Source organism: Melospiza georgiana, chromosome 6, assembly GCF_028018845.1.
Source record: "Melospiza georgiana isolate bMelGeo1 chromosome 6, bMelGeo1.pri, whole genome shotgun sequence".
Taxonomy (NCBI): Eukaryota; Metazoa; Chordata; class Aves; order Passeriformes; family Passerellidae; genus Melospiza; species Melospiza georgiana.
Genome location: NC_080435.1, coordinates 6,445,335 through 6,465,441, shown reverse-complemented (window position 1 = coordinate 6,465,441; position 20,107 = coordinate 6,445,335). Strand labels below are relative to the sequence as shown.

The following is a 20,107-nucleotide window of genomic DNA, read 5'->3' as shown; positions in this document are numbered from 1 at the left end:
AAAGCTCTCTTATGCACTGGTCTTTAAACCAACACAAAAAATTGAGTTTAGAAGTCTTATCCAAACTGTTCTTACCATTCCAATCAGGAAAGGCGCCTGCAGCAAAGTGGCTTTTGAACCACACTTGAAAGCTATGTCCTAGTTTAAGCAGGGATGGAGATTTTGCCTTGCTTGGTGCCTCATCGAGAGCCCTTAGGGGAGAGATCTAATTTCCCAAGGAATCTCTAACATCTTCCTTCAATTGTGCTTCCTCTCCTCATTTCCCCCCACTAGGAACAAGAGCCAGCATAATCACGGTTTTTATCTTCAAATTTTACTGTAATTAAAATACAGAGATGTAGAATATTCCCAGAAACACACTGCAAAACAAACCAAGCAAACAAATTCAGTAGGAAACCAATTACAGACAATGAAATGATAAAGAACAAAAGTGTTCTCTGGAGCCCAGCACTGTGCACAGGACCGTGTGGCCACAGTTTTGAGTTGCCAAAGGCCTCCTCAGCTCCTACAGAGCAGAGCTGGGCCCTGGCTCTGTGGCTCTCTCTAACCATCTCCACATTCCCACTCATGCTGTTGTTTTTACAAGGATGACTTTGCAATGGAGACACGGAAATGACCCACCCACAGGGATAAGAGCCAACAAGGGAACCCAGAGAAAAAGAAGCGGGTTAAGATTTTCCACATACAAAACACAAGGAGACAGAGAGGGGTGGAAGACATGCACTTCTCTCCCAGGCAGGGGGACTGCAGGGGCAATCACCCTCTGCCTCCCAGGCACTGAGAGAGTGGATGTTTAATGACGGTCTCACCAAAAGCTTTGGGGAGCTCTATCCATGGGCAAGACCAAAAGCTAAGGGAGGGATAAAAAAGTAAAGGATAATGAGACTAAGGTCAGGGACAAGGGAGGAGAGGATGCACCAGTGGGTCTCCTTTCAGCCAGGACATGTTTGTCAGGCACAGGGAACAGCCAGGCAAGGTGGGACACAGGGCTGCAAACATGGCCACATCCCACCTCCACCATGGGGGAGACCCAGCCCCATCATGGGGAGATCATGACAAAAGCCTGGGGGAGATTTGGGAAGGGTGGGTGATAAGAAGGGAGCTGATCTGATGCTTCAACCATCCACTATCTATCTAAATGGAAACTGCTAGCAATCATCATTACTATGGAAGCAGTGCACAAGCCAGGCATGTGCCACCCCCACACACCAAAACCCACATTGATTCACTCCCCTTTCTGTGCTCTTCCCTAGGACAAACCCCATTGCACTCATCTTCTGATTCAAAGCCTGTCCTAAGAAACAAATTCTTTCCACGGTCCTTGTTTTCTTGTTCCCCCACTCCTCAAGTCCTCTTGGCACACCACTCTTTCCTCATCTTCTATGTATAAACTCCCTTTAACCCTTCCCTCTACCCTGATGCCACCCCCTCCTATTTTGTGCCAAGCTACTCCATCCAGTAGCCACGGGCTTTATGCACAACACAGTTTTTGTACCATGACTGTGCAGTGAGAGAAGGGCTGCACTGGTGGCCTGGGTGACTGGAGTCTCTGTAGTGGGGGAGGAGGAAAGAGAGGGCATCTGACAAGAGCCAACAGCTTCCCCATCCAATCCAAATCCCACTGTCCTGCAACCAAAGCTGTCAGAAGGCATCTTTACTTTTAGACTGGGACAACTGACCCTGTTTTCCCTGTGCTCTGGCACTGTAAATGCCCAGAAAAGTAGGCTGGGACTGGGTCACCATGGTGAACTGAGCAGGCCTAGCACAGACTTTCTTAAAGCCTTTGAGTCCTGGAGAGTCACTTATTCCTGAATGCCTGTTTAGCAGTGTGAGGCCTTGTTTTAGGAGTAGATTTAATCTTCTACCCCTGCCTGCTAATTTGATCTCTTGCTACTCACGGTCCCTGAGCTGTCCTTTCAGCTGGGCTGTAAGAACAGTGATTTAGGCTGTGAGTTCTCCTCACCAGCTCATCTCTTCTTCTCCAGGCCATCCTGCAAGGAAATGGCAGTTCCAGACAAATGATAGGCTTTACTCTATTTCCTGCAAGGATGCACAGAAGAGAAGAAATAAAAAGATGGGAAACCCTCAGGGCCCCAGTGGCTTTCCTTACATCACCTTATCCCATTTGCCACACCTGATGTGTACACACAGGCCTGCAGACAACAGCTTGGGCAGGATGGCAGGATGTACTGCCTTCCCCAGCAAGAGACACTATTTAGCCAAAAGCACAATCACCCTCCCACCAGCCACCCAGGGCTGGCTGCTGAAGGTTCTTACATTCTATCTTCTCCCATCCAAGACCTTGGAGAGACATTGAGGAAGAAGACTCTTCTATCCCAATGGCCAGAAGCTATCTTTCTCAGAGGGTTGGTGACAACACAGCTAGTTACACACAAGCAGCTTTCAGCTTTGGGGCTAGAGCTCACTTCAGAGGCAGTCTGTGATCTGGAATAAGAGATGAGTTGTGCTCAGGGAGAGCAGCGAGCAGAGATCCATGCAGTGCAAACTGTCCTCCAGCTTTGCAGAGCGTTTGAGACAAAGGGAGAACAGACAGGACTTCTTCTGGCCTTGACAACTGCCACGAGCATCCCAGCAAAGTACAGGCACACATCAAGGCCCGATCTTTCTGTGAAGCTGCTGCCTTCAGAGACAAAACCGGCATGTCAGGGTCAACTTGGCCTTCACCAGAACAAAGGACACAAAGTGAGGAAATGCACACACCTACCAAATGCTGCTTCCGTTTCAGAAACAAAAATGTAAGTCAAACCTTTCTCATACTGTCAAGAGTAGCAAAATGTGGAGATCAGCAGCTTCTTACCACTGCAAACAGCAGGGGCTACCTAGCAAAGGGTATGGAGAGTGACTAACACCAGCATGATTATCAGGGGGACACAGCAACATACATCCCAAAATGTGGATTTAATAAAGGTCAGAATGAAAACTGCATCACAAGCTCAAGAACATTCAGCAAAAATGGTGGCGGGGGTGTATGTGTGTTGTACTTAAATATTCCCTGATGTCTAAGTCCTAAGCACAAGAGAGCAGTCAGGAAGTGCAACGACCTCCAAGGGGAAATGAAGATCAAGAAAGTTGGCTTCAACGTCCAAAAGATAGGGCTGAGAGAAAACAAACAGCATAGACAAGAGAAAGGGGATTTTTCACATTCCTTTGGTTTCAATAAACTATGCTCTTGGGCAACAGAGGGCAAAACATCCTCTAAAACATGATTTTTCTTTTGACCAGGACCCTATATAAAAACTATACTCTGGAAGTGTCAAAGATGACTGTGTGAACTCCTCTGCAGCAGTGGCACAGGTTTGATTCCCTGGCTGAAGACGTCTGTGGACTTACACGCACGCTAACACACACGCGTGTTTATAAAATACAGCACAAGCACTGCTTCCCTTGCCTATGCATCCAACACCTACAGACCTAGGCAAATCACCTGCCAAAGCCAGGAGCTGCAGAGTTAATGGTGGAGCCTGGGGCTTTCTTCATCCCAAGAATTACAGGGGACCTTGGAGGGAGTGAGTGAGTGCATGTTTGTGTTTGTATGTGTCTGTACATGGCCCGCTGAGCATCAGGGGCCAGGCTGAGGATGGCTGTGACTCCCAGATGGATGCAGGTGTCTGGGTTTCTGCGGCACTACGACTATGGGTGGGCTATTTAGTGCAACATGGTCCTTTAGAGGAGCCGGGCTGGGGCCGCAGGAGCAGCGTGCAGAAGAGGAGTTGCTGGTGCCCTGTGCAGGCTAACTGCTGTTGGAGCATGCTCAGCCCCTTGGGAAGTGTTTTCCAACATGGTGCAGCCCACTCACACCCAGGCCCCCACTCCCAGGGTGCTGAGTCATGGGGAGAGCAAGACTCTCAGCTTCCCCACCATCCCTGAAGCAGAATTTGGATGGCATTTGGGAACACACTTGCTCCTGGTTACTAGTGACGTCTGTGGAGTGTGAGTGTGGCCAGGAGACAAAATGCCCTTGTTACAGAATGGGATACTGGAAGGACTTTAAGGGTCAAACAAAAGGCCTGGTCTCTCTGTGGAACATCACTGCCTGAACTGCAATATCACAGAGGCCTGGCAAGTGCCACTGACAGCTCCTTCCTCAAATGGGAACATACAGCAGCTTTTATATTCCTCCCTCTCACCAAGAAAATCTGTGCAGAAGTTGATGGTCTGGGATGTATCATGCTGTGGTGTGGCATCATCCCAGAGCTGCTCTGCTGAGCTTGAGGGTTCCCTCTCTGAAGGGTTCAATTCAGCCAGGGAGTCAGTGACTGGGAGCAGCTTGTGGGGATGGGCCCTGCAAAGAAAAGAGGTGCAGGGCAGGAGGGAGGCTTCCCCCTCTTCACAGTATATCTCCTTTGCGTCGATGGGACTTCTGCAGTTCTCTGCCAGGCACACCTCCCAAACACACCTTCCAGAGGGAAGGGGTGTTTCAGAGGCTGTCTTCCCAGCTGAAGTTGAATTTGAATACACAACCCACACTTCAAGCTAGGCATAGTTCCACCCCATCCCCTGCTACTCCCTTCACCTCCAGGCAGATGGAGCCTGATGCCTTCTCCCATCCCTCCATGCTTACAAGAACAAGAAGGGAAGAAGGAAACTACAAGACAGAGACAACTGCGCCTTTAAAGTCCTCAGAGTGAAGATGGTTCCCAGCAGGTGATGGGAGTGAAAGGCATTGACAGCGGCTCTGTGAGCTCTGAGCTAGGCAGGCGGTGCTGAGCAGGCTGCAGCCGGAGTCTGCTCGGGTGCTCGAGCCTCCCTGAAGCGGCTGGTTCCAACTCAAAGAGGTGCTGGGTAGGGGGACAGTATGGGCAGGTTGATCTTTTGGAAGGGAGCCGTGACAGGGATTAGTCAGCCTTGTCCTTCTTCTTTGCAGTGAAAGGGACTTTGCTGGCGACCGCGCTGCCCACAGCTCCGACGCCGCCGGTCACCGCCGAGACGCTGCCCTTCACCAGTCCAACGCCGGCAGCGGGGACACTGGTCACAGCTGTTTTGGTGAGCTCCAGACTCTTGCTGCCCACCCAGGCAACTCCTCCCAGTGTGGCCCCCACAGCTCCCCGGGTGATACTGAATAGGCCGCCTGTCACTCTCCAGATGACTCCTGCCTGCTGCTGTGGGTGGTCCTTGCTGGCATCTGTGGGGAGACAGAGAAAGGGAATGTCAGAAGTGGTCGTGCTGGAGACCTCCCTGGGCACCCTTTCTGGCTGAGGATGGTTGTCCTGGCACATGGCACATGCTTTCATGTGCATAATGCCTTGCCTTGCAGCCCTAGACCTCTTGGTGCCTGAAGGAGAAACCAAGGCAATCCAGGCCTATGGCATAGCAGGAAAGGACTTCGAGAGGGTAGGAGTGGGAACAGAATTGCCTGTGTGACAGAGAAGGGAAAAAGGCAGGTCAGTTACAGCCCCAGATTTGCAAGCCTTTGTGCTGCAGTGCAAAGCAAATCCCACTTTACAAGAGATACAATTCCCCTCCCATGCGTGTTGGCTAATGCCAGTAAATCACAAAGACTAATGCCAGCACAGGAGGCATGAACTACAGACAGCAACAGCTGATGTTTGTGTGGCCTGCAGGTCCTCAGAAGCATCTGTTTGGAAGCAGGTCTGGGCTCGTGTTAGATGTGGAATGGAGGCACAGCACAGACTTATCTGTGAGAGCTGTAATTGAGTGAGCAGAGATAGCAAACTGCAGTAAAGATACAGTGACAGAAACGTCACCTCGGGTTGTACAAGCCCTCCAGAGATCCCAGCTATGTATTTAATAGTGTTAAGACAGTGCTTAAGTTACTACACTGTGTCACTGCTGGTTTACCTGTGCCAGCTGGATCAAGGCCAGCATGATATACCCACCCAAGCTGCCATCACACCTGCCCACAACACTGCAGATATAATGTTCACAGCTCAACCACTTCTTGGGAAAGGGTTGCCTCTGAACTGCTTCTCACGGGATTCAAACCTGACAACTCTCCTGCTGGCCTGCACACAACCCTCTCCCTCTGCATCAGCTAACAAAGTGGTGTGCAGGCAGCAAAGCAAGAGCAGCTCTGTTCATGGGCCAAGGTATTTTGGATAGTCTGACTTCTGATTCGCTGCCAGTTCTGTGCATGAGATGAGTTACTAATAATTGAAAAACACAATAAAGCAATCCTGGCAGGAAAAAAAAGAAGTGGGTTCACCCTGAAATCCACGGGGAGCTGGTGTGGAAGGTTTGCAGGTCCAACTGTGAGAATTCATTTTCTGCTTTTATTATTCCACTGTAGCTTGTTCTGTATTTGAACACAAGTGACAACACCCACAAAAGCAGAGGTGGTGGGCAGGTGATATCAAATCCATTGAAGTTTCCATTCTGGGATGGTGATGCAGTTCAGAAAGTGAAATGGTGGCGAGTCCACCCAACCTGTTAATTTTTCTAATTCTCCAGCATGAAATAATGCCTCTGACCTCACAGTGTAAGAAAATAGCTTCAGCTGGGGTAATGAATATTGTATTTCCAGCTCCGTTACAGAAACAGCAAAGTGGTGAATGTCTGTGCTGCTACAACTGCAGATGGTGCTAAGTGGGAATAATTTTTAGATGGACAACAAATTGTCAGAGGAGCAGAAAACCTAAATGTTTATAGGCTCTGTTTCCCCCCCCCCCATCAATGATTCACAAAGTGAGCATCACAAAAAAATGCAGACAAAAAAGGTTAAAAAAAAGGCAGAACATGAGTTAGGTCTGTAAAAAGCTAAATAGCAATTATTTGAGAATGATGCTGGCACATATTTGGTTATCCAACAGTTTTGTTAGATCTTTTCCTGAAGGATGGAAGCTCCCATGGCTTTATTCATTGGAGCATCTTGTTAGGTGGAGAGAACTACAGAAGGATATTGCTGCCTGTTCAATCACTGCAGTTTTGTTGTATTTGTATAAAGTGATATCAGGCTCCAATTTTTTGTGAAAGCATCCAGATCCTGCTTATCACAGCCCAGCAGAAGGGGCTGAAATATTCCCCATTAGCCTAAGAGGAACCTTAATACAACACCAAGGGTCTCCACATCAGAAAAATGTGGGAGTAGCAATGTTGGGGCCCTGCTGAAATCACCATGGCAGTGGTGCCAGCTTTTTCAAGCTGCAGTGTTCCTGGAGCTCTAGGCTCTTTGACTCTCTCAACTCTAACCTTAAACCAGAATCAGGTGGTGTGATGATCCTTCCCTAGGTATTTTTGTCCTGGATTCTGCTAAAATTCTGCAGAGTTTGGAGTTTTCTTGTATTCATACATTTTCCCCATAGCTTCTCCCAGTCTGAACAGAGGTCTCCCTTGGGCAGGGAGTCTGATGCTCACTAGCTCTGATGACTTGGAATAAGCCTTAAATTGCACATCTATCTGATAACATGGACTGAAATATGGAGCTGGAAAAGGGCCAGTACAGAGTTTCCAGTGTACAGTTCTACCCAGTATACAACTTATTCCTTACCTATTCCTCAACAGTTTCTCAAGAGGTTTTCTTTTTCTCCTCTCCCTCAATGTTGCTGAGACCCATTGGCTCCATGTCCACTTTAGCTGCTAAGCCCTCAACTGCTCCACAGTGCTTATCCAGTACAGCCATTTTCTGTGTTTTGTCTGCAGTCCAAGGGCAGGAAGAATTGAGGGGTCCAGAAATCCATGCAACTGTAAAGCAGGACTAGATAAAAGGTAGAGTGGTCCTCCAAACAATCACTATTCTTCAAGGATGGCAGGTCTTGTATTCCTGCTCCCCATGTGAGGAAACAGATCCTTTGTGTCCCAGAGGACTGCAATGCAGAAGCTTTGGGCATTAAACACCTACTGGCATGCTCAGCTGCAGAACCAAGACCTATATCAAAGCAGCAATAATCCTTCTGGCTCTTCCCCAGTAAAACTGCATCTTAGGCTACCTGGAACCTGTCTGTAGGAAGATTTATGCCTCTGGAGCTGCCCAGCTATCTGAACTACAGTAGTGTAAGAATCTCTAATAGGGAATGTGAATGCCTGCAGGTGGACAGCTACGGACCAGAGAGAAGGTGGCAACTGCAGACAAGACTGAGGGAGGACATTACTCTGCCAGCAGAGAGTAGAATATACTGGACAAAGTGTCAGGAAACACTAATGAAGACAAGGCAAGGACAAAGGTTCTTTCTGCTTAAGCTTGGCAGAGACAACAAAGCTGCAGCGCACTGGAGCACCAGTGCTTGCACACTGCCCGCACCTGGTCTGCAGCCACTCTCACTGTCCTTAGAACTCTTCAGGCAGAAGGGATGGAAGATCTGGCCCTGGGAGGGTGAGAGGCTGTTGCAGAAGCATTCTAACAGCTCCAACACAAAGCAGATGATGTACCACACCAAAAAAATCCCAAGCCTATCAACCAAATATACAAAAAACCAAACCAAAACCCAAAGATGCTCAGGTTTGAATAGATTTGAACAGAAGAAGATAAATCTCTGGTGACCCCAACCACAAGGGACCACATCCTAACCTGGTGGCAAGCTGAAATGGGTCATATTTGTTCTATATTCCAGATGATGCATTGAAAGCTTTCAAGCCACCCCTGGTTAGTTTGTCTTCAGGACTGCAATAAACCCCACAGTAAGCTGTCATGTAAGATAAGCATCAGATTTACAGTGCAAATTAGTCTCTCAGACAAAGGAGCGAGCTAAGCATTTTGTTGGCACAGAGGAGTCCAGATTAAGAGCAAGACAGACAGCAGAGATGAAATACACAAAATAATCAGAGAGACAGACACATTGCCTAAGCAGGGGAACACTTCTGTTCCCTGGAGCCAGCTGCAGCCCATGCTGCTCATGAAAGCTCTTCACAACCTGCAGAGCCCTTTTTCCTCCATCAATGACCTGGCCTTTTCACGGGTCCGTTCAGCTTCACTTCACCCCATGGCAGCTCAGAACAGAAGAATAAGTGGGAGAAAAGAGTCGATTAAAAGGCTCTCCTGTATCAATGCCTGTGTCCTGTCCTGGGGCTGGCACCCCACACAACAGAGGTGCCTCCCCACACTCTCCTCCTTGGCCACCACCACCTGCACTCTCTGCTGGCTTCTCTTCCCGAGCAGCGGTCCTGCCCACCGGGGCAGATCTTCTCACCTGATCCTAACAGCATCTATGGATCTATGGGCAGCAGTAAGATTGTTAATAACTGATACAACTTTCTGTGCTGCCATGACATTTTTCAGGGCTTTGTGCTGCAGGCATTTGGAGAGACAAAATGTGAGCCTGTGCTGGTGCCCAGGACAAACTGCACAGGCACTACTCTTTCCATCAGCCCCTGCCAGCAGGTGATACGACAGGCAGGGTGAACTCTTTACTTTAAGGACTTGTGCAAATTGCTCTTTCCTACTGACTTATAAAAACAACCCCAAGCTAGGAAAGCAGTGTCAGAGAGCAGCACTAGTTTTGCATCTTTCCATTCCTGCTGGGCCCCAGACAAAGCAGCCAGGCTGCTCAGAGGCCTACTAAAAACAGTCAATGTCATCAGTCTGTCCCTCAGCAGATGTGGGAGGAAGGGGTGAGGTCACTAGTTCAAACCTGAATTACTCCTCTGACAGCTACTAAGTGGCCACTGGTTGATTTAGGCAGGTTCCCTCACCTAGAATAATGTTTGGTCTGGAGGAACAAGCAGGGGGTGGAGGGTCAACTACTCACACAGTTCAGTTCCATCTTTTCCTAGCTCTTTTTTAAGCAACACTGAGGAAGTCATTCTGACCTTTATTGCCTCTGCCCCACTGTGACTGAAAATGTGTGATTTTCTGAAAGCCTTGGTTGTTGAGTCACAAACAAGCATACATGGGAGAGAAGTTTCCAGTCCTGATGTTTCTTGGAGAAAAAACTGAAAGTTTGATTCAAGTGCACTCTTAATGCTCTGAGAACCCCAAGTGGATTATTGTTATTTTTAACCTTGTGACTTTTTCAAGCCTACCTCAATTTGAAATGCATGGGGCTGGCACCGATGTTTCTCTTCCCTTTCTGTAAAGCAAAACTGAAGTTAATGATCCCTATTTCCTTGTATTGCTGTGCTGTCACGAAGGTTAATTAGGTACAGTTAGTGCAGTGCTTTAAACACGGAAATTGTACTTGTATCGTCATGACTGGCACTGATTTGATTCCTGTTCCCATTCTCAGTGAAGACACCAATGACAACTTCCAGTTTATCTCTGGACAGGTTTCCAACTTCCAGACAAATCACAAAGATGAGAAGAAAACTTGCCCCATCCCCATGCACACCAGCCTGCTATTGTGGGGCTACACAAGTTTATCCTGCAGCTGAGACCTTCCTTTGGGTGATGAACTCCTTGGCTGGCACAAGCAGCTGAAGCAGGCAGAGACCACTCTGATGCTGGGCACAAATGAAATCTCACTGTCCATCGCCTAGCAGGACCCTTCTCCAGAGAATGACCAACACCACCTTCTTCCAAGCCTTTTCTGCTGCTGGAGAAAGCTTAGCTGAATCTTGCAGGTCACATCTGTAACAAGCATTTATGTCTGAGAGGAAGGAACTGCTGTTCATGTCCTTTTTGTCATTTTTGGATCAAAGATAGAGATCCTGCAGTGTCACAGGCAAAATGTTAAAGGGAGTGCTACAAAGTGTTTGTTCTTCAAACACTCTGGCTTCTCTCCTGCCATCAGTCCCATACTGCAGCTGTTGGAAAAGGCTTTGCAGGCTCAGCAGCTGGGCTCTGCCCAGCCCCGCTCTGCCCAGGCACCAAATGCTGCAAACCATGATGGCTGCCACCAGCAAAAAGCCTAGAAATGCCACATGGAGTTTAGCCCTGGAATTTTAAACTTTAACTCTGCAATCAGCAAGACTACTTGTCTCTCTGCAACAGGACGGTTCAGGAAGCTGCTGCACACAGCAAAATGGGGCAGCTGTCTCCACAGCCCAGCTCACCCCAGGGCTCTTCACTGGCACAATGAGCTTTAATTGTTCCTTGCACATGCCCCAGGAGCAGTATTAACTGCTGAAGCATCTACCTTGAAGCACAGAGAGACAGGGTTCAGGAGGGTAAATGAACAGTGATATGGAGTGCCTTGTTTTCCTCAGCTGATCCCTGGGTGAGAAGCAGCCAAAGCTCTGACTCTGGAAGTGTGAGGCTTAGTTGGTTGGGAGCTTCCTGACTCTCTCTGTTGGGAAGCTTCGTGTCACCAAAACAGAAACTCTTTGTAAAAACACGGCAACTTCAAACTTTCACTGAAGAAAGAATTCAGGGAGATTGGCCTCAGAGCAGGTAATAACCCATGGTCAAGGGACTTGGCCAGGCTTGAGTCAGCGCAAGGACACTGCCAGCCACGTGTACACAAACGCACACACACACAATGGCCCAAGCAGCAGCAATTTGCACTTTTTTAAAAACTGTTTCACTTTGCAAGAAGAGATACTAACTGGAGGAGAAGCATAAATTTACCCACTCACTTCCTAAGTGCTTCCAAATACCAGAGCCAGGATCTCCTCTGATAAAGGTCTCTGTTTCTTGAAAAATAGTTGTTCCTTTGCTTTGCCATTCGTTTACAGAGGGTGACTGGGTTTTTTGATCCAGAAATATCTCTTTTATATAGGTATAACATTTTGTCAGGAACAGCCAGAGTCTCTTTCAACCAGGATTTCCTGGGACCCTTTGATTCTTACAAGACTTCAGCTACTCTGGTGCATAGAGATGGTCTCTAATGAAGCTGAAGACAGGATGTCCCATGGTCCAGAGGTAATGGTCTATGTGCTCCAGAAAAACACAAGTTGAGCTGCCAGACAGGTAGTATCATCTACTAGAAAGGACATGGATGAGGCAGGAGCCTGGAGACCCAGCTCTGTTCTCAGCATTATTGCTGACAGCTATGTCTCTGCTTCCTCTCCAGGTTCCTGGCTTGTTTCAGCCATGGATGGTGTGACTGCCCAGACAACATGCTGGGGATCCTGCATGACCTGCAGTGGAGTGTGCTGGCAGGCAGGAGTTAATCCCAGCTCTTCGAAGCCCAGCAAGGTGGGAAAGGAAGAAGTTCACCCTTTGCAGAGGGGAAACTAATGAACACTAACTGGTTGGCCTTGTGGTACTTAGAAACAACCTCCCAGCTCCCACTGACATACTTAGCCTCTCATCTCAGAGAGAAGCAAACACACACCAGGACAAAGTTCTCCAAAGCTCGCCATCCTTCTGATGCAGCTCACAAGGGCATAAGGATGAGGATTTACCCGTTCCATAGGCAGCTGGTTTAAGACTCTAGTGTCATTTGATGTAAATATCATCTCTTACTATGGTGTATGGTTGTAAGAAAGATGAGCCCACAGGAGAAAACTAGAGCAAAACTACCAGTGGTGTTGGCCCTTCAGGAAGAAAGAAATCTGGACATTTCCCCTTCCATCTCCATTGCAGTGTCTCTCTCCATGTGGAATAGATACAAAAATAGGCTTTTGCTGCTGGCCAGACAGGTCACTATAGAGCCTACAGGATGTCTCAAGGCTGCTGACAGAGTGGAAAGATGATCTTGAAAGGCAAGAGATTCCAGCTTGCCGCAAAGAACTGAGCATGGTGACTGCTTCCTCCCTACCCTCACCACCCTCTGGGCCCTGGGCTAGAAAATGCACTGGTGCATTATGGCAAGCATGAACAGCAAGGGAGAGCTATCAGCTGGGCTCCACCTTTCCTGAACTTGTGTTAAAAGCATCAAAAGCAGCCAGCAGACTTGACTTGTTTGAACTTAATGTTCCTGCCTGTCTTCAATTTCCACTTTTTGCTCCACCTACAAGCACTTGGAGCAGTTAAGTGCCTTGCTTAAAAGCTTGGCAAGAAAGAGCACATAAAGCTTCACCAACAGCTCCTTTTCCTTTTGGAGCCTCATCACTGCTACACTGAGATTCTGGATCACAAGGACAGGAATCACCTCTTGCCATGAATATGGACTCTTGAGCCCACTTGGGGATCAGTGGGTGGAACAGGAGTAATCCAGCAGACTCAAAGATTTTCAGTGGCCTCAAGCTTTAAAGGTTTGAGGAGGAGAGCTTTCCAACAGAAAAATTTATTCGTTACAAATAACCCTTCCTAGCATTTGCACCCAGGATGAAGAGACCATCTTTTTAAGCTTGCTCTTTGACCCATGCTAGCTCAGCTCTTGTCAGGGCACATCACCTCCTCTGTCAATTCTGTAGCAGTGGTTGCACATTCTTCACTGAGCTGCTTTCAGCTGCTTGTCATAGTACCTGACACAAAAAGACCACAAATGAATCAGAGAATCTTGTTAAACAGTCTTGTTAATTCAGCTCTGATAAAGACACAGGAGAAAAAAAAAATCAATATTTGTAAAATGAAAAAGGACAAAATCCATAGAGAAATAAAGGTAATTTTCACGGTGCTATGAGGCCCTTACAAACAATGGAGAGCAAATAACATAATCCAAGCTTATGTAAGAAACAACTTTTCTTCCATGCTCCAGTGCTACCCAGTGGATTTTAAACAAAGGCAGCTCCGTTGAGCCTCCTCAGTCCAGTGAGGCTAAAACTCCTTCCCATGACAGTATTGCTAACTCACAATTTATCAAAAAAGCACATGAAGTTAGGTCCCAACAGCAGTTTGGGGAGAAGCACAGGAGTGAGACTAACTAACAGGAAGGTGCTCTAGGCTGCCAAGATCAGACATCAAAAGTTTCCTCTATTTTTTCACAAACTGCTGTGAATATGTTGTGTATTCTGCCACTATATTATCAAAGGTTTAATCTCTGGAAACACATGATTGTAACTTGAGCATTATACAGCTGAGATATCCAAGCATTTATCAAAAAATATTCCTAGTAAAGTTGGGAACATATCCTGCCTTGGTAGTAGGGAAGGATCCAAGTCAAGACATTTCCTCTTTCAACTCCTGGAGCAGTTGAGCAATGGATGCTGATGCTTTTCAGCAGGATGGGTGGCACCAGTGAAATATTCAGAAATCCTGCATTTATTCTGATTATGTGTTCCCTACTCCTCTCCAAGGGACATGGAGGAATTGAAGAAAAAATGAATGGCAGCTCAAAAAGCAAAGGCACAAATTTTAAGTGACCTTTGACTCAAAGAAATGACCCATTCACCCCAGAGGCTATCCAGGGATCTTTCTGTCTATCCAAAGGATACCAAGGCAGCTAAGCTAAAAGCTGCATCCTACAGAAGCAGCTGAGTGGGGGATTTATGGGGGAGGTACAGATATGCTTGCCTGCTCATGCTCAAGTATGCCAGGAATAGGCAGGATAGACCTTTATTATTCTGCTAGAGGAAGGTATTTGATGGCCTAGTCTCAAAAATTCAGTTTCACATCTCAGCTGACAAGGGGAGAGCACTGCAGTCATGAGTGGGCAGGTATGGTGCCTCTGGGAGCAAACAAGCAGAGCATGCCTCCCCCACAGCCAGGCTGAACAGAGAAGGACGGGGACTCATCCATGTCTCAGACTATTAGATCTATTCCAGTGCAAAAATCATCCCCCAGCTCTGCACCCAAACCTCTCAGTGTCCCCTCACCCTGTCACTTCAGAGAGAGCCAGCTGGCGCTACCTGTTTCCTCAGTGAGCCCATCACCTGGAAATCTCAGCCTGGAATGCATAAATTAGAGCTAGCACTAACACTGCCCAAAGAGACATCAAACCTCGCCTCTGCACTGCACAGACAAAGAGCTGCTGCTTAGGAACACGGTGTGACAGTTCCCTTTGCTTCCCTCCATATTCATGTCCTTTCTCTTTCCAGGGCAGTTTTCAACACAGCACAGCAGGGATGCTGTGCACACTTGGCTTTCGGGTGCTCACTGAAGGGCTCTCCCTGGTGCTGCAGGTAAATTGGACTCATTTGATACTGTGGCAGGACTGCCATGGAGCCAGGGTCCAGTCTGGCTCTCAGAAATGCTAGGATACTAGGCCTCCCTTGAAGATTAGTGCTTCATATAGTTGGAGGAATATCTGGAATAAGAGAGACTCCTGCTTGCCGCCACAGATCAGTCCCTGCACTCCCATGGGAGGGCCTGATAAACAGGCTGTGCTTTGTCTGAAAGGGAGGAGCCCCTATGCCTCTTGGCTGTATCCTGAGCCAGTCTTGACTCTAGCTTGAGATATCCCCTGTCACTACGTGGAGAAGACCAGTTGACCATAAAGTAGTAGAATCACAGTGTATGAAGCGAGAAAGCCCAATTCCCTCTCTTATTCTGATTTTAGTTCTCCTGAAGAGTTTCTGCAGTGCATCTCTGTTGCACTAGGAGGGGGAATATCAAACAATCTCCTACCCATTTCAGCAAGACCTTCCCTTCTCAATCCCCTCAAAGATGTCCCTTCAGTCTGATTAAACCAGTTCCCAGCAGGGATTTAATGTATGATCAGTTTCAAAAACATTACTAATACTTCTGCTCTCATTTTCTTTAACAATTGCAGAAAATCTTCCCATATGCCTGACTGGGATAGTGATGTGCTGCAGAAGGCTGAAAGGCTGGAGAATCCCAGATCCCTCTGGATCACTACCCTTCTATGGTATCTACCTGCTGTGAGGCAAAGCCAAGAAAAGCCAACTTGGCTGTCAGAACAGGGCTATGTGAAAAAAAAAAAATCAGCAGCACACCTACAGCAGCCTTTCAGGCCTTCAAGTTAAGACATTTACTGTCTTGATTCTGTGATGCAGCCCAGCCTGGCAATGCTGTCATGCTTCTACTATTGGGAAATTAAGAGCAACATTACCTTCCTCTACTGATTCCCCTAAATTTTCTTCTGCAGTTCTGTACACACAGGGGAGCAACAGTGCAGAACAATTGATTCCTTTAAAAATGAGGGAGCATCCAAGGATGTTTTCAAGTACCACACTGCAGAGCTGCAGGATCTATGTATCAGGCTCTTCCCAGATTTCACATAAGGATTTCCAGCTCAGCTTGTGGTCCCCATGCAAGCACATGCTACCCTCCTTCTTGACAGAATAAAACTTTTGAAACTCCAGATCCCACCATGCCACCCTCTAGCTTGGCTAGTGCAATCGTTGCAGAAACTCGTTTGCACCTTTATTTTCTTCCCTTTGTTTCCAATCAGATGCATATAGGGAGGGACTGGAGTGACATGAATCTAATCAGAGGCTGATGGCACATCAGAAATCCCATCAAGCTCTCTTCCAGTCCCAACAAGCTTTCCCCTGAAACAAACCACCTTGTCTTGGCTTGGAGAACACCTCTGTATATTGTGTTCCCAGCAGGGTTTCTTAATGGGCTCAGTAGTCAGAAACTGAGTTTTATTTTACAAACTACAGACAAAAAACCTCTCTATTTGAATATCCTCTAGCTCTTGGTGTTTTTCTAAAGCTTTTCCCTACCAAAACTAACTCTGTATTGAGGGATTCCAGGCAGAAGAATCTTAATTTTCCAACAACACAGAGCCTAAATGGCCTAGGAGCCCCTGCACTTAGCATTTCATGCCTGCTGTGCACAAGCAGAGCTCAGCAGGTGTTGGCTGGAGGGAGCCAGGCAACCTCTGCAAATCCCCTGCTCTCCTGTCAGGAACACAAGTGGAAATCACCTCCTGACCTGCACCTGAATGATGCCACCAGCAAGAAGAAGGAAGTGCTGGAGGGGCTGGAAGCCTCTGGCCCCAGAGAGCAGCTGGGAGGGGCAGCAGGGGGGGCAAGCTTGCCAGTGCCAGAGAACCAGCCAGCCCTGCCTGGTGCTCCAGAGGAAGAGGGGCACTGCACACCCTTGGCACCTCCAGCACCACAGGAGGAAACTGTGGCTCCTCTCTGTGTGCCAAGCAGGCAACCCAGAGACTCTGGCACAAGAGGAAAATGCAGCCACCCCTCAAGCTGCTGACCAGGAGACGCTGACAGAGACTCCAGCACAAGAGGAAAATTTCACTGCTCTTCAATTTATTGAGCAGTAGTCACAGACTGAGGCCCTGGCACCAGGTGCTGCAGTGAAGCCCTTCTGCAAGTGCTCTCTGAGGAGAGGGCTGGGAAGGGCACTGGCCCACAGAGTGGCCACTGGGTGACACATCTCACAGGAGCTCTGGCACATCTGGAAGAGGCAGAGAGCTCCCTGGGCCCGAATCAAACATTCCACCTCATTCTGGATGGTGTTAGCACAGACGAGGTGCCACTGTTCTGCTGCCCAAGTTGCAAGAGAGGTCTCCACATTCTCCCCATGAGGTAAAAGGCACCCAAGAGCAGGCCAAGAGGGACCTTCAACTTGGAAAATCCAAACTGCCATCACTAAAATAGCCCAGGCTGCAAAACTTGCTACTCCTAAATGCTGAGTCCTGTTTCTGAAATGGACTAAAAGACACTCGGCCTCCAACCCCCAACTTCCAGACTGATGTTTAAGAAGTTTTTATCAAGCCTCCTGAGGCTGCATTCAAGCATCCCTCCAGCTTGGGGCCATCCTGTGCACGCACAGCTGCATTCTGCCAAGCACTAAAGGCCTCTCCTCCCCTACAGCAACAACTTGGCTGCCCATTCCCGAGCTGGCTGATGGCAGTACCTGGATGCCATCCAAAGGCAGTAAGTTTCTTGCAGCTGAATATGTTTAGTCCCTCTCCTAGGGCATGCTCTCCATTACACTGCTATTGTTTATGACCCCAATTATCTCCCAGAAACTGGTCCTTGCCTGCAGTTAATAACCAAGGCTAAGTGATCAAGTGTTAGGGCTCAGGCAAACTGGTTGTTAACTTCTCTGTCAACCAAGTTCAGAGTCTTTTACTGCTATTAGAAACTCAGATTAATGATGCATAACAGAAATGAACTCTCCAGTGACACAGCCAGGTGAGGTTAGGAGAGGGGGGAAAAGAATCACTCCTTGTACCTGGAGGTGTCAGCTAAGCAAGGAGGAGATGAGCCACCCTTTAACTCTCTTCTCATCCCCCTGATGTCTGGGAGACAAATATCAAAGAATATCTCATTTTGCAGAGTACTTTTAACTTAGGATCTGGATCATGTAGGCAGATCTGGAAGTGAATGAGCTCACTGACCAGAAACTGCTTTCAGAAATGTACTAGATTTGCATGGCAAGCTTTTGGTAGCTGGAGTGCTACAGGGCTGCCTCCTGTAAGAGGCTTCCAGAAGTATCCCTCATGTCTGACAGAGCCAATGCCAGCCCAGTATGAGATGGATCCACCACTGGACAAGGCTAAGCCCACGAGCAATGGTGGTAATACCTCCATGATAACACACTTAAGAAGGAAAAAAAAAAATATTGTTCAGAAGTACTTGTGGCCAGAGAATTGAGAATATGTGAGAGAAAGAACTGCACAGGCACCAGGGTCAGTGCAGAAGGAGGGGCAGGAGGTGCTCCAGGAACCAAAGCTCAGATTCCCCTGCTGTCCGTGGTGCAGACTTTGGTGGGGCAGCTGTGTCCCTGCAGCCCATGGAGCGGGTGCAGAGATCCTCCTGCAGCCCCAGAGGATCCCAGGCTGGAGCAGGTGGATGCCCAAAGGAGGCTGTGCCCTGCTGGAAGCCCAGGCTGAGACGGGCTCCTGGCAGAACTGGAGCACCCAGGGAGTGAGGAGCCCGTGCTGGAGCGGGTTTGCTGGCTGGACCTGCGGCCCTGCGGCACATCCAGGCTGGACACTGCTCTTGAAGGACTGCAACTCGTGGAAAGGGACCCACACTGGAGCAGTTTGTGAAGAACTGTGGTTTGTGGGAAGGACTCATGTTGAAGGAGTTTCTCCTGCCCGTGAGACCTCACACTGGAGCAGAAGAAGCATCTTTCCCCTAAGGAGGAAACAGCAACAGGAACCACATGATGAACTGACCATAATCCCCATTCCTGTCTCCCTGCATCTCTGAGGGGGAGCAGGTAGAGAATTGGGAATTAAATTAAGCATGGGACAGAGGGAGGGATGGAGGGAAGGGTGTTTTAAAGATTTGTTTTACTTCTCATTATCCTACTTTGATTTTGCTTTGTAATAAATTAAATAATCTCATCATGTTGAGTCTGTTTTGCTTGTGATGGTAATCAGTGAGTGATCTTTCCCCATCCTTATCTCAGCTTGTGAGTTTTCATTATATTTTATCTCTCCTGTCCTGTTGAGAAGGGGAGTGAAAGAGTGGCTTTGGTGGGCACCTGGCATCCAGCAGGGTCAAACCACTACAAGGGACCTCTTCCAAACTGTGATTCCTACCCTAATATTTCAGACTTCCAACATTTAACAAGGGCTGGTGAATTCTGCAAGTCCCTGAAGGGCAGGAAAGCAAGACCTCACTTTAGGAAGAAAGGCCATATAGAACAAGCATGCATAGGAAGGAATCTCGGGTTTCCAAGGCAGATCTACACCCAATGACAGATGTATTGTTAGCCTTTCCCAGCCTACTCCTCACTGGTTCATCTGTAAAGCAGCCCTCCAACAACTCCTCAGAAAACTGTAGTTTCAATCCAGAAAATGCTGATGCTGAATCCCTTTCACAGATCTTTCTGAACACTAATGGGACACCATCACCCTTGTGCTTACAGGGGCCACTAGGTGTCTTACAGGACATAATTTTCTCAAGAGATTCACCAACTTCTACCCATAAAGTACAGAAGCCTGACTTTGGGGAATTACCACTACGGCCTTGGTAGTCAGTTTGACTCAATCCACACAGAGACACACTGAGAGTACCAGAAAAAATAAACCCAGGCAGTGCAGCTGTGCAACCCTGGGGTCTGGGACAAATGGACAATGACATAGGAAGAGTAGCTAGAACAAGCATAAGGATTTATGTCTGTATATACATAATAGTAGGACTTGGTGCCTACAAATGACTTTGGGTGTGATGAGCTCACTGCCTGAATCTTGGAGTACGACCATGTCCTCCTGCCACCACAGATATGCAAGGAATGGGAAAAGAGAGGTGTGGAAAGGTCTTCTGCAGACAACCTCTGCTGCTCAGATATCTGTCCCTTCAGCTCTCTTCTGGGACAGATGATACTTTAGACTCCTTCTTTTCAAAATCTGCCAGATACCGTCCAGAAGACATTCATTCTCCTGCCACTGCATGCATAAGCTCAGAAAAGGCAACAAGGAAGGAAGATTGGGAACAGAAGAGGGCACTTTTCCCTATCTGATCAACTGCTGGATGATAGAAGGCCACATACATGTGTCACCATGTGTGCCAGCCAGGTAAAGATGGATGCCTCTTCTATCAGTAG

At 47.9% G+C, this 20,107-nt stretch overlaps 1 protein-coding gene across 2 annotated transcripts in view; it reads right to left on the bottom strand.

The window, feature by feature from the left end:
- Positions 1 to 291: 291 nt before the first annotated feature.
- The window catches only part of LOC131085121 (transmembrane protein 263-like), a 200,306-nt gene continuing 180,490 nt past the window's right edge, over positions 292 to 20,107 (bottom strand). For both annotated transcript variants that reach the window (XM_058026960.1, XM_058026959.1), the window contains exon 3: positions 292 to 5,143. In XM_058026960.1, coding sequence (XP_057882943.1) covers positions 4,857 to 5,143 — 287 coding nt within the window. In that variant the 3' untranslated portion in view covers positions 292 to 4,856. The remainder of the gene's footprint in view (positions 5,144 to 20,107) is intronic.